Source organism: Pomacea canaliculata, linkage group LG4 (genome assembly GCF_003073045.1).
Source record: "Pomacea canaliculata isolate SZHN2017 linkage group LG4, ASM307304v1, whole genome shotgun sequence".
NCBI classification, from domain to species: Eukaryota; Metazoa; Mollusca; class Gastropoda; order Architaenioglossa; family Ampullariidae; genus Pomacea; species Pomacea canaliculata.
In genome coordinates, this window is record NC_037593.1 from 9119442 (window position 1) to 9133620 (window position 14179).

Here is a 14179-nt window from a genome sequence, read left to right on the forward strand (position 1 = left end):
CAATATAGCAACAATGACAAGATAGCATCACTCTAATATGTTAAACCATTTCCATTTATTGGCAACCAATTAAAGTTAGAGTAGACTACAAGTTTGCAACTCTGTTATGGATTCTTTGAAGGGTACTCCCCCTAATACTTTACTGAAATCTTGTCTGTCCACACCTTCGCTCCTCAGACTCCCGCATTCTATCCTCCCTCCCACAACCAGTCATATACGGACAGCGGACGCTCTCCCTTTGTTCTGCTAAGCAGTGGAACTCTCTTCCACATCATTTTCGCTACTATGACTCGAAGGCTACATTCAAATGTTCTCTGAAAACATATCTCTTCACAAGGTATTATCCCTGAATTACTATTCTTAACTCCATGGCAATATGTCTGTTATGCCACGAACTTGTATTACATGTCCATGGTTCTGCTATCATGTAACGACTCCATCTTACAGTTTATATCCCTTCATCCACTGCTTTATATTCTACTCTTATACCTCATATTTATGTTGTTCAGTGTCCCTCACGCACCTCACTGTCCACTGGCTGTTACCTTTCGTTTATCATGACTGGTCTGAGCAGAGAGTGCGATCCACCTTGGTCGTGATGCTGCGCATGATAAGTTCACATTATTATTAAACTAAACACCATGCAGCCCTTCTAGTTAAAAGTAAAAAGGGCTGTTTGAAAAAAAATCGATGTCTGCATAATTGTCCTACTTTGATCTTCTGTCCACACGAAAACGTTCAGCTCCCGCTGATGATGAAGATCACAACGACTTAAAAGGAACGATTCCCAAATAGTATGACTGTAAATGGCGCCAAATTAGAATTCTGAGCTTGCAAGGCGATGTAGTCTGCAACCACAGGAGCGTGTGATACAAGTCCGTGCTGTAACTATCAACTGAAATGGTACGATCATTCACAGCCAGAAAACGAGAAACACATTCATAATGTGATTGCCTTATCTGAGCATTTTCTTCTTTCACAGATGAATTTCAGTACATAATACTCTTAATATAAACGAATTTTTCACGACTTGCATCAATTAAAATGGAATTTCTATTAACTTCTATTTCAATTATATAAGCACTACCAGAACTGAATAACTGCTGCATAGATTACATTGCCAAAACTTTCATAAAATGGTACCTAAGAAAGTAGGAACAGATGTGTTACTCTGGTGGTGGCATGCAATAGGCGTTACCTGCTGAGCAGCCGATGATAACAAATCAAACTGAAGTATCCCCTCACTTGGTTTATTACAATTAGTTTATAAATGGCACACATCTACTCCCCTCTGTTCAGTGGGATCGATACTTCAGCACCTTAAAAGGAATCTTTACCAGAAAATGATTCAAAAGTAACATAAAACCACAGTGAACATTGTTTTTCAATATTCCAGTCCAAGAAAAAGGGTTTAAGCTTTGACGAAAAAAGGGACAGAATGATTGAGCTTTTCTTTGAGAAGGTAAGTGCTTTTAAAGTCAGTGCTGCATAATTTTACTACCGGTGATTCGAAGGTGAAATTACCGATCAGTGAAACAAATGTGATGTAAACAAGTGGGGCAATATGCAATATCACTTGCAAACATTAGAAAACAGACTTAAAGCATTAAAGAAACAGCAGGGGAAGGTAACTAAAGATCTTAGCTGCATGTTTCCTTTTTGCTTTAAATGAGGCATAAGTGATGTAAGCAGTACTAAAATATTTATTAAAAGAGAATTTGATCTTTGAATTCTGGAATTGTAAACTTGTTAATGTTGGTTTCAAGATAATAAATGTGTCATGTTAGCTTGACACTAAATTCACTGGCAGTGACATCTGCTTAGTAAAGTGCATCCTTGTTATTAAACATCAAAAACCTCTCTTCATGAACTTGTAAATTGTAAAATAAGGCATATATTTGTATGGATATGTGTGTGTGCATTTGCAAATATGCACACCTGTGTGTGCATCTGAAAGTGCATGTTTACACACATTTAGTGTAAACTGTTCGTTTTATCCATATGTGTGTTGTGTAAGTGCATGCCTGCATATAGCATTGTTTTTGGTCACATGAATATGTGTGTGTGTGTGTGATGCAGAGAGAGAAAGAGCATGTGTTACTGACTCAAAAACTGTAATGTGCAGAAGGACTTCTTCCAGTTGAAAGACTTGGAGAAGATGGCCCCAAAAGAGAAGGGCATCACAGCCCAGACAGTGAAGGAAGTGCTACAAAGTCTGGTTAATGATGGACTAGTGGACTCTGAAAAAATTGGCACTTCCATTTACTTCTGGTCTTTTCCTAGCAAAGCCAGCCAAAGTGTATGTATTAAAAAGCTACATAATGAAACAAAGAGAAATACTAATAGTTAATGCTAAATTGCTGCAGATTCATGAAAAGAATAAGTAATGACCATATATAGTTTGAGTAACACAAATGAATTATATAGTCATTCTTTACCCTTTGTATTCATTTAGTTTATATGGCACCAGATATGGCAGATTAATGTAGCCAAGAGGTGTTAAAGATAGTAATGAGGCACATTTGTTTTCATGTAAGCAGTAAAGGATGAATGCAACCAATCATACATGTAGCATATATAAAGTATTTTTAAAAAGGATAAAGGTTTAGTTATTTGATATAACATGTAACGTTTTTTGAGATTTGCCACAGGGGGGAAAAAAATCAAGATTAAAAAAAATATTTTTAACAGCGAAAAAGGAAACTACAAGACATCAGATCTAGGCTGGAGGAGATAAAGGCAAAAAGTCAAGACCTACAGTCACAGATTGTGAAAGCTAAAATAGGAAAAGAAGACTGCGTAAGTTGCATTACTGAGAAATGCTAATAAATATTAAGCCAGGAGTTTCAAGCTAGGGTAATGAATTGTTCATTTTAGAAACAATTTTTCATAAAATATTGTTATTCAGTGTGCTGTGCAGAGGTATTAAGAAGTACAACACTTTCAGACTAGATCTTGCTTTTTCAGGAAGAAAGAACATTACTGTTAACTGAACTAAAGATACAGAAAGAAAAGAAACAGCAGCTGGGAAAGGAGTTAGAAAAATATCAAGAGAGTGACCCTGAGATTCTTGAAAAGTTAAAACAGGAGGCAGACATGGCACACGAAGCTGCTAATCGATGGACAGGTTGGTTAAATATTTAGCTAAACTAATAAAAATTGTTATACATGATTCAGAATATAAAATAAGAGCAACCATTATACTGAAAATATAAAATACTTCTGTTATTATACACATGATATATACGCTGTATCACTATTAGTAATCATGGACTCTTAGTTGTTTTTTCTTTTAAATCAACAATTCCCCATGAATTTTTTTTTCTCGATAGGTTTGTGGAGGTTGCATTGAGATGGGCATACTATATTCATGTTTTATCATAAATATAAGCACACGGGAAAGTGTAGTCCTATGGTTAGTTTGTTGTCATTGTAGACCCTTAATAGGTCCAAGGCCTCCAATGAGAGCATGCCTATAACTATACTTAGATTTTTTTTACTCGGGGTAAGCATAAGAGGGCAAAAAGCAAGCTTGATGAATGATCTTATGCCACTGGTCTGGAAGTTGTCACTGCCATTCATCTGTTTATAATGATATCCTGCAGGTCTGTGTGTGTGTGTGTGCACTCAATCATGCAAACACACACTGAAACTCACACTCACAGAGGGAATATTACAAATGCTCAGGAGGCCACTTCAGTCATAAGCAGTCAGACGTTACTCCTTTCTGTCAGTCAGTAAGGAGCTCTGCTAATTTCAGTAATTACATTCCCTTAGCTGTTTAAAAGCTTTAAAACTTGATTATTATTGTGCCTTTATCAACTTCTTTGTGTTTCAGACAACATTTTTTCAACAAAATCATGGATCAAACAAAAGTTTTCCTTTGAGGATAAACAAATTGACCAACAGTTTGGCATTCCTTCAGACTTTGACTATGTTCAGTGATCACAAGCTTCTTCTCTTAGCATATGTTCGTAGATGTGTGTAAAAGATGGCATGTGTGTTTGTGAGCATGTTTGAGCGAGCATATTTTGTGGGTCTTACAAAATGTCAATGTTTGTCACTGAAAGTACTTGCAGTTGGCATGTTAAAATTTTCATTGAGAAACATCCCTATTCCTTGTGCGTAGTGTACTCAGTCCTAAATAATTAACGAAAATCATTATATGTTCTTGTTAGATGTTGGAGTTTACTTTTAATAATTTTATGAAACAATAGTACATTATTCTATCATTACCTCTGATTTCTAGCTAAATATGTCTACAGGTATTTTGGGACACTGTCTCCAGTATTAATGCTAATAAAAGTCTTTTTCCACTTGGTATTAACTCAAGTGTATTTAAACAAAAGCATTAAAAGTACAAGTTCACAAACTACAAAAATAAAAACCCCAGAAGAAATAATAGTATTGATTCTATAGCACCTTTCCCCACCATCAAGTTGTTTAACTCTCCAGTAGGAGTGTTGCTGAAGTGTCTTTCTCACGAAGAAACAAAGGTAACATAGACCTAACAGGTTATACCAAATGTAAGAAGTTTTTGCTCACGCATGCATGGACCACAGAGTCTATGGGAGATCTATGACAGATGGTGCAGTTGTCACAACAGTAATTTCTGATGGAAGGGAGGCAAGACAGTGCAGCAACCTCTGCCAAGTCAATTCATAAGCTTTGACATCCGAGGAAGACTGAAGTGAACATTTAAAAACCATCATTAACAATAGCAACCATTAGAACTAAGTTAAGTGTGTGAATGCCTTGAATAAGTGAAACCACGAATGTATATAGGGATATTAGTTCATGAGTGAAACTGGCAATGAATGAAATTGTGAAAGTACATGTTTATTAACAATTAGTGTAACATTTGAGGAATAATGGGACACCACAGATGAAGCATTCAAAATATATTGTTAAGATAAGAAAATTGTTTACAACTGACAAATTTTTATTATTTGTTGTATATTGAACAAAAATTACATGAGAGTGCATTCACCAAGAAATCTCAGTTTCACGCTATCACAGACAACCAGTGGTGTGCTGTCCTGTGAGACCAGCCAGGCACCTAGGTATCACAGCGGTAAACATATACAGTGTTGTAACTATTGGCACAAAATTCATGAGCTACTGGTACTTTAAAGTTTAGAATCAGCTTACATAATTACCTCTTTATTCCATCCTCACACAAAATGAGTACGAACTTGGGACAGTCTCTATTTTACCAGTGCTTGGCTCTCCTTATGTATACTTCCAAAGATTTAATAGCTATTAAACATCTCCAGGTCAGTTTATAAGCAGGCTAATATAATTATTAGTACATCTGAACATTCAGTTAATACTGAGCTGATGTCTGCAAATCTGAAAAAGAATTTTCTTAAATTCTGAAAACTTTTACCAGGCAAATGGTGAGCTGAGCAAAGGCATGGTTTTCTGGTCAAAAAGCATCTCTACTTGCTGTACAAACTATTCTATATTCTCTTGGAATATAACTTCATGGTAATTTAAAATGCATAAATTAACTTGCTACTGACACACTTTGAAATGAAAAACAAATCACTGTTTTATCCAAAAAAAATGACGAAAACATGTCATTAAAGTATTTTAAAAAACTATAAAGAAATCTGTGGTCGGAACTCAGGTTACCACTGATCCTGAGACAAGTCATGTTTACCACAATACTAATTACCTGTGATTTGACCTCAAGATCAAATCATGACAATCTTTTTATCCCTTAGGACCTGGGATATGCACACACTTGCATGGTGTACAGATCAGGCTTGCACATGCCCACTTTCCTACACAAAACTTGCACAAGTACCTAGTTACAGTTTATCACACACCTGAAAGTGTAAATATCATCTTTTGTAGTTTACCACATAAATCATGGGTTTTGCTTTACAACATAAATCAGGTTTTACATTGTTTACACAGTGTATACACTTTGTATCTAACATCAAAACATTAACTCTTTACAGTTCTGTCAATTATAAACAGTTGAAAAACAACATGGCCTTAGTGGTTAAGGAAGAAACTCTGAACTGTAAAGAGCTAAAATAATATATCAAAGTAAGGGATTTTTTTTCAAATGATGCCTTTGCCAGGTCAGAAGAAAAACAAGCATGAGGATAGACAACTTCATATTAAACTGCCAAAAATTTAAAAGATATGAGCAAAGTGTGTGCTAATTATAGTCTTATATCAAAGATTATAAAACAATATTATGCATGAGAAAGCCCCAGTTTTACATGGAAGAAAAAAAAACCACAACTGCAGTGGTCATGCCCTTATTATATGTTAATGCCCTTCTTAAATTGACTAATGCCATGCCTTAATGCAATAATATTAATATTATGATAATCTTCACTTTTTAAGGGAATTTTAATTAACCAGTTCCAGTCTTCTTTAAAAAAAAAAAAAAGCACACTTCTGTCCCATTTTGCTCAAACTTTCAGACTAAAATCTTTCAGAAATGCTTCCAAGCGTCCATCCTTGTTTTGGCAAAATTCACGAAAGTCAGCCAGCATTTTGTCCTGGAATGCTTCATCACCAGTGCTGCCTGAACGCCAGCGTTTTGAAGACATAAAGTTCCAGGACCAGAGAAATCCCACATGATGGTTTTGAATCATCTTCTGGCTTGACTGCTGCCTTGCAATGTAGTTCTTATGCATGTCGGATGTGGACTTCTTGGCCACGTATGACACTGTAGGTGATGGAGGATACCGTGCTGGACCATGAGCATTTGAAAGAAGGGATGGATAGAGATCTGGAATGAGAACAAACATGCCAGCAGTGCAATGAACATACTGATGTACGTACTCCTGCATGTACAGGTGTTGTGAAGACAATGATTTGGATGAAGAGTTGTCAGTTTTGCCTGGGTCAGGGACTGGAACGTTGATTCGTACAAATCCATATCTGTGGACACAATGTCATTTCTTCAATGTCATGCTATACAAACATTAAAATTAAAATAATTACATTATGATGTATTAGACTATTTGTAAACATAAACTTTGTTTTAAGTTGTCTTTATTTCATATCATTTCAAGAGAGCTGCCTATATTCTGATTCTGTACTATTTAAGGATAGCTGATACCATATTTGTAAACAAGCTTCAGATGCATATCAGCAATTGGACTTAATTATATTTCAACCTATAATGGTCATCTAAACCATCTTGAGGTAGAATATTTCTTCTAACAATAAAGCAGTATGGCTTTGTAACATTTTAAAATATCTTGTATATTTATTTACAAAATAATTAAGAGCCACACCTTTTCAAGATAGTATCTTGTATCAGCAGAAGACGTTCCTGCCTGACTTCTGAAGAACAATCTGTCAGAACAACGTAAAGACAAAATTTCGTAAGAAGGGATAAAGGTTTGTCATAAATTAAGGTTTACAAAAACAATCTGATAATAGTAGATCAGTTATAAGAGGTATGTCTATTATCCTGATTTCAAATCTGAGCTAAAAACTTCATCCAAAAATGAGATTTCACCTTAATTTGAACGCAGTGGACATGCCTCCAGTAGACAATAAACTCATGCAGAGCATATGCATATTGCAATAATAATAAAGCACTTATACAGCACAATTCCTGTTAAGGCTCAATGTACTTTACAATATGTACACACACGTAGGCAAACAAACACACAGCAACATGAACATAATTAAATTTACACATGCAGTTTCTTGGATAACTGTGCAGCAAGAACATATAGATCTATACCATACACAAAAAACGGGGATCTCTTTAAGAAATGTCAAATAAAGCTGTTGTAATGAACAAAAACCTTGCATACATGCACCATACTCAATATTTTTCCTATCTTTACATTTTAAGTTATATACTGCTATACAGAGCCTGGGAGAAATTACAAGTCTGAGGAAAGTATTCAGCAGATTTGGCTAGACATCAACTATAGAGACATGAAATAACTGATAAATATTGGCAAAGGTTACAACTACTTACAGAAACCCATTACTAGACCAAAATAACTTCATAGCACATCAAATCTTTTACCAGTGAAAATGCTCTCGCTATCTTCAACGTCATCCACGGCCAAAGGCACAAAAATAGGACTACGCAAAGGATCAGAGTTGACACAGTTGGGCAAAGCAAAAGGGTCAACAGGAACAGGAATCAAATGAAATCCACATGGTCCAGCTTTTCTAGCCCAGCTGTAAATCTGAAAAGTGAAAACAATTAAAATACTACTGATACTTTTATCATGGTCATTTGAAAATGGAAAACAATAAAAAAATTTCTTCTTGAAATTAAACTTATACAAAAGTTGTCTCTGCCTTTACTAAAAATAATAAGACTGCTGAGAACTAACATTTGAAGGCATGTGGACTCTAAAGTCATTCAAACTGGCCAAATATCTCTCCCTCCAAGAAAAGTATCTTTGTCATCAGCAGTAAACATGCCTATACTCATGCCTGACTCACCGTCTCTCCAAGGATACAGCCAGTAGCTACCATCCACTGGATCTGGATCTCAAAAGCGCACAGTGGACTGTAGTAAGCATTGTAACAGGCTGAGGCCCACTCTTGCCGATCACTTTTACCACTAGGGTTCACATCCACATTCACGTACTTATGCAGCAGAGTTGCTGTTGACAAGCAGGATACCATTATATTAAGAGAGCATTGTAAATAATGAAACATGGTAAGAAACAATAAACAGATGCAAAAAATGACTAATACCCAAACACCCCACCAAAAAACTAATACTAAGACATCAACACACCGTTTAACAGCAACATGTCCACTTAAGTCAAAGCTGAAGTTATGAGTATTAAAACAAAATAAGTAATACTTCTACTTTTCTCTGCTGATATTTACAATACTTATAAACTAAAAACTTATAATGTACAACAATCCCAGACTAAAATATCACAACAAATTTTTTTTCCAAAGAATGCTTAAGACATAAGAGATAATGGAAATCATATTTACTGCTGACTCTGTCATACTGACAGATAAAACAGCAGCTTTTATAACTTTTAAGCTAAAAAAAATGTGATAGTGTAGATGATACTGTAGTTAAAAAATCTGAGCAGCTCTTCACCCTGATCATAAGGGGTTTCAAAAAGATAATGAAGATGCATGTTATGTCAAGTTATTGTAGACATTCTTTATTGTCTTCTAAATATGAGTGTGACATAGGACTGCATACAAAGGTGAAAATTATTTCACACTGCGCTTCTTCTATATATTTTTTGGTGCTGCACAAAGGTATGTGTGGACAAGGGATAACAGCTAGGTTTTCTATATACATTGTATATGATAGCTTTTCTCTTCTCATCATTTTTTTTGAGGGGAGGGAGGGGTTAAAGATTTCTGTCACTGGTTTATCTAGTCACATTTGGTTCTGTAGATGAAGATGAGTATGTGTTTAACAATGTAGCATATTTAACCTTATTATCACAGCACCAGTTTAGCAGATTATAATGAAAATGATACAACTCAAGGCTGTATAGATGTATGTGCAGGTTCAATGGAGGCTGCTGAGAGACTCAGGCATGCTTCAGTACATCCGACATGGTTCAAAGGAGTCTTAAATGTTGCATTAAATCTGCAACAAGCTTACAATCTCAAACTGCAGCCATGAAAAATGAGTCTAATGAAGCCTTGTCAAGTGAACTATGAAAAAATGAAGAGATATAAAATAAGCTAGCGGAGTCAGCTAGAAGCCTAAAAAATACATCATGCATTAGCAGTACAAAACATTATTCAACTATGTGTGTGTGAAATAATAATTCATACCAACATACAAGCCGATTATGCATTTCCTCACCAATGATGGGGGGAAGGGAGAAATAGCACAACTATTATCCAAAAGGTGAAAGATAATTTTTAAAAGAACAAAACAGAACCAATGTTCCCACTTTTTTTAGGGTGATGAATGCAAAGCAAACTTAAGTGTTTCATCAAGCTTCAGATCTAAACTGTGAGCAAACTCATGTTCTCCATGAACGAACCACATTATAAAAAAAATGTTTTAAAATTTAAAATAAACTAGAAACCAGGAGATTGGGAGATTGATCTCATGGAAGCAGAAATCAAACAAACACAAACAAAACTAAAACAGTGCATGGGATGTAACAGGGAAAAAGAAATAAAGTTTAATGGCATATGTAATTTTCAGCTCTTATGAGTAATGCATGCATTCTACATGGACCACTGTATGTACACTAAGTGCTCTGTCTTGTGGTCTTGCATTTCAACACAAAAGCAGAAACACTGGACAGGAAGATGAACTGTTACAACATGTTAAAGCCCAGTGTGAGACATCCTGAACCAGCACAGCAAAGCACTGAAACAGCAAAGTAGCAGCACTAGCTTCTGCGTCTAGCATGCATCCATGCACCAAAAGTGCAGGCCCTCTGTACTAGACTGTAGACTGTCCTTAGCCACACAGCCAGAAGACTAAGCCTTATATTGAAGGCTTACATGACATTATAACAATGCATGTGTGCATATGTGCGTGTGTGTTGATGTGATGAGTAGGTTACAAATTGTACTTTCTGCTTAAGTCAAGAAATCTGAATTTGGCTGACATCTCACACTTCAGCATTTATCAGTCTTCTTTATTTCAGCAGTGTGTTCAATGGAACAAAAAGTAGCATTAGAAGGCAGGCCTTGAGCAAAAAAATAAGCCAGCTTTAGCATCAGACAAGTCTGCTATCACTGCAACCAAAAGAAAGTGTCTCCCCCCCCCCCTCAAAAAAAGTCCCAAAATGTACAATAACAAGTAAAAATAAACTGTGCCAGATGTGTGCATCAAATTTATATCAACAGAATGATAAAAACCTGGTAAGCAAATAATGTTGACAGTGGTGGTGCACATTTAAAAACATGCAGCTATATGACTCTCACCACAACTGTTAAGGTTGAACAGAAATTTTCTGCTCAAGCAAAGGACTGTGCCAATAAGAAAGCAAGTGAGAAATTATGAATCCTAATACATAAGCCTGAACTAAATGTTCATCCAAAGATGACAGGCAATAGAAAAAAAAAAAAAAACCTCCCAATGAAGAAGCACAGTGAAGTCTAACAATGCTGAGACGAAGGGTGGAAAAAAGCTTACCTTTGTTAGCACAAACATTGATTTTTCCTGAAATGCAGCCCCAGGATAAAATCAGGCCATCAGATTTATTTAATGTAAATAGACTGGTGTTCTTGAATTTCTAATAAATGCATTAAATGTTCCAAAAAGATTATTTTTGCACGCGTGTGTACATTATAATCATCATCTAAACGACATCAGTTAATAAATATCTTTGCTCTAATAAACATGAAACTGACTACAAATAGAATGATGATAAATATTTTTACTGGTATTGATTTACCCCTATTTCACAAGACTTATCTGAAGTTATGTTTAAAAATGTTCAACTGATTTATAGAACATATTTTGGAATTCAGTTTTTAGAAAAAATCCATATTAACACTTTACAGTTCACTCCAACATAAAGTCAGCAAAAAACCCTGAACTGCAATGAGTAAAAATAATAGATGTTTTTCAAGAGCTTTGAGAAACAAACATAGGTAACCAAAACGATAAATCCCAGACTAGAGCCAAAGACACAAGATCACAGAAGATGTTGATTTTGTACTTGATATTGACATTCCACCCATCAAATGCTGTTTTATGACAAAACAAAGCATATCCTGGTACATAACATGTGTCCATGTGACAAAGCTACTCAAAATGAGTAGGAAGATAATTCATGCAGTCAGTAAAGATGCTTTTCTATCATGCATGTTAAGTATTCTTCTAATTTCATCAAGAAGCAAACCAAATTCTTAAAAAATAATAAACATAAGGAATTAAAAAGACAAAGGCAAACCCACTGGGTGCCATGAATTAAGAAAATTCTGAAAACAGATGTCTGAGCAGTTCAAATATGCAACACTTTTCTGCTTCATCTGCTTTTGTTCTCAGCAGGCAGCATAGGGCTATTACTGATGACTTTCCCAATGCAGTGATCATGCTCTGACAGTTCATTTAAACTCTTCCTAGCATACATGATTATATGACAAGCTTTGATGCCAAAGACTGTCCATGTCACTCTTAGAGAAGAGCTTAAGTGGCATCATCTTGTCCCTGGTGTCTCTGGGAACTTATCTGGAAGCACAGGACATTGTAATACAAGAAAAACACCCCATTGCAAGGTACCTGGGGGAGAACTTACCTGACTGCTGCCCCCATCCCTGATTGCTAAGTCCAGTCTGTTTTCTCCAATCCTCTGAAAACAGAACTGATGGAGGTGTTGAACTCATGATGCGCTCAGGTGTCTCACGTGATGCAGGAAGGAAAAACTTGCAAGCTTTTTCAGTGTCTGTTTCCTCTTCATCTGGCTCTGGCAAGATGGACACCTCCAGCCACTCATTTTGAAAAAGAGTGTTATAACCATATCCCGGGTATACTGTATGGGGCTCTGAGACAAAATATTAAAGTGTAGTAAAAACTTAAGAGATTTTTAAAAAGTGAATAATAAATTTAATTCTAGATGGTTCATCGTGCTGGAGTCTAACAAGCTTTCTCATTTGGCAAATCACTTAAGAACATAGAATTTGTGCAATAGGTGTACCATCAAAGTGTATCTCACATGGTTTTGCTGTTCTTTTCTATTCATTATGTATTATAGTCATTCATGTCTGTATGACCTATGTCTTACCTGTCTTTCCTCTCCCTTGTGTTACATAGTACAGATAGAAGCCATAAATAAACATGTGCCGAGGGTTGCCTGAGGCATGAAGAACGAGTTGGTCGTCCACCAAACGCTGAAAAACGGTGCTTTAAACCTTTCACTTTTTTCTATGTTTCAATATAAACTATGTAACATCTTAGCAGTCCTATTTGGATCAACATCATGGCATGAATACTGTGTGCACTTATAACATCTCAACACTATAAACCTCTGCTACAGTAAGCACTTTCAACACATTGTATACTTTGACCACCTGCAATACACTGCATACTTTGACTCACATCAACACTATACAAACCTCTGCCACAAACATAAAACACACTTCTGTTAAACATCAACTTTATACATGTATTTGTTTTCACTGCTGTTCACACTTCATACCTACACAAGAAACATATATAAAGGTCATAACACTGTACATATGTCTGACATACACTACATGTCTCCGTTAAGAAAACAATGAACACTGCAAATCTTTCTCACATACACAAACATTTACATGACTTACATCATTTACATTACGAGTCTACTGACAATCTATATCATCCCTGTACATGTATGTATATGACCTACATCAATGTTATACATGTACCTACAATAGCATTATATTACACTGATGATGAACACATACATGATGGCCTACATCAACACTACCTATTGCTCACCTGTATCACCATAGTGGCCTGTGCAGTTGTCTGAGCCCCAGACACATGCTGCTGACACCAAGCCACTGCTTCTGCTGAGATAAATGTGTTGCCTGGCAACCCTGGCTGACCTTGAATGAAGCTTAGTCCAGTCCTTGTAATATCAAAGAATAATTCTCTTGTTCACATTACACAGGTAGTACAATGATTATATTCAGATTGTAATTTCATTTACGCTGTTGCCGTGCAATATTGTTTAGTTTATATTTTTTCCTCTATGACTAACACACTTCCCATCGACTGCCAATCTGTTCTGCCTAATGCCAGACTGGTTTCAAGTCGTCACTACTATGGACCTTCCATAAATGGCGGATCAGTCATCTGCTTTAACATTTTCATGCAGTTTTCTCTGCTTTGTGATTTCATCTATACCAGCAGTCTTCTGGCGATTTAATCTTCATTGGCCTACACAATGGATTTCTGAGCTGTAGATCTGAACTGTAACAATTCATAATCTTGGTTTACATTGAGGATATCATATAGCAGAGCAATGATCCAAGCCTTCCACTAATGTCACTGACAGAACAGCTGGATTTTAGTCTTTGATCTTTCCTTTGTGTTTTTCCTATGTGTGTGTTATGTACATTTTGTGTCCCTCCTATTTTATGTCTTACCCTTTCTCTTGTAGGGCACATTGAGCCTTCTGCTAAATTGGAAAATGCACTATATAAATTTCCTTTAATATTATTAGATTAAAATTCATACAACATACTTCATACATGCATAAACATTTCAACAAATATTAGTAAACAATAT

At 35.8% G+C, this 14179-nt stretch overlaps 2 protein-coding genes across 5 annotated transcripts in view; one reads left to right on the top strand and one right to left on the bottom strand.

The window, feature by feature from the left end:
- Positions 1 to 807: 807 nt before the first annotated feature.
- Positions 808 to 6412, top strand: LOC112561900 (meiotic nuclear division protein 1 homolog). Of its 2 annotated transcripts, XM_025234748.1 has the most exons (6): positions 808 to 903; positions 1397 to 1462; positions 2126 to 2299; positions 2692 to 2799; positions 2968 to 3127; positions 3839 to 6412. In XM_025234748.1, the coding sequence occupies exons 1-6, from the start codon at positions 901 to 903 to the stop codon at positions 3943 to 3945; spliced, it is 618 nt and encodes a 205-aa protein (XP_025090533.1). In that variant the 5' UTR covers positions 808 to 900; the 3' UTR covers positions 3946 to 6412. The 2 variants fall into 2 exon arrangements, with proteins under 2 accessions (XP_025090533.1, XP_025090534.1); XM_025234749.1 differs by lacking the exon at positions 2692 to 2799 and having other exon boundaries at positions 813 to 903.
- LOC112561883 (GATOR complex protein DEPDC5-like) overlaps positions 4922 to 14179 on the bottom strand; it is a 33503-nt gene continuing 24245 nt past the window's right edge. For 2 of the 3 annotated variants that reach the window (XM_025234713.1, XM_025234711.1), the window contains 8 exons: positions 13385 to 13517; positions 12687 to 12792; positions 12201 to 12446; positions 11093 to 11119; positions 8449 to 8612; positions 8021 to 8186; positions 7269 to 7329; positions 4922 to 6909 (listed from right to left, as the gene is read on the bottom strand). In XM_025234713.1, coding sequence (XP_025090498.1) covers positions 6435 to 6909; positions 7269 to 7329; positions 8021 to 8186; positions 8449 to 8612; positions 11093 to 11119; positions 12201 to 12446; positions 12687 to 12792; positions 13385 to 13517 — 1378 coding nt within the window. In that variant the 3' untranslated portion in view covers positions 4922 to 6434. The remainder of the gene's footprint in view (positions 6910 to 7268; positions 7330 to 8020; positions 8187 to 8448; positions 8613 to 11092; positions 11120 to 12200; positions 12447 to 12686; positions 12793 to 13384; positions 13518 to 14179) is intronic. The other variant, XM_025234712.1, reaches the window with a different exon arrangement.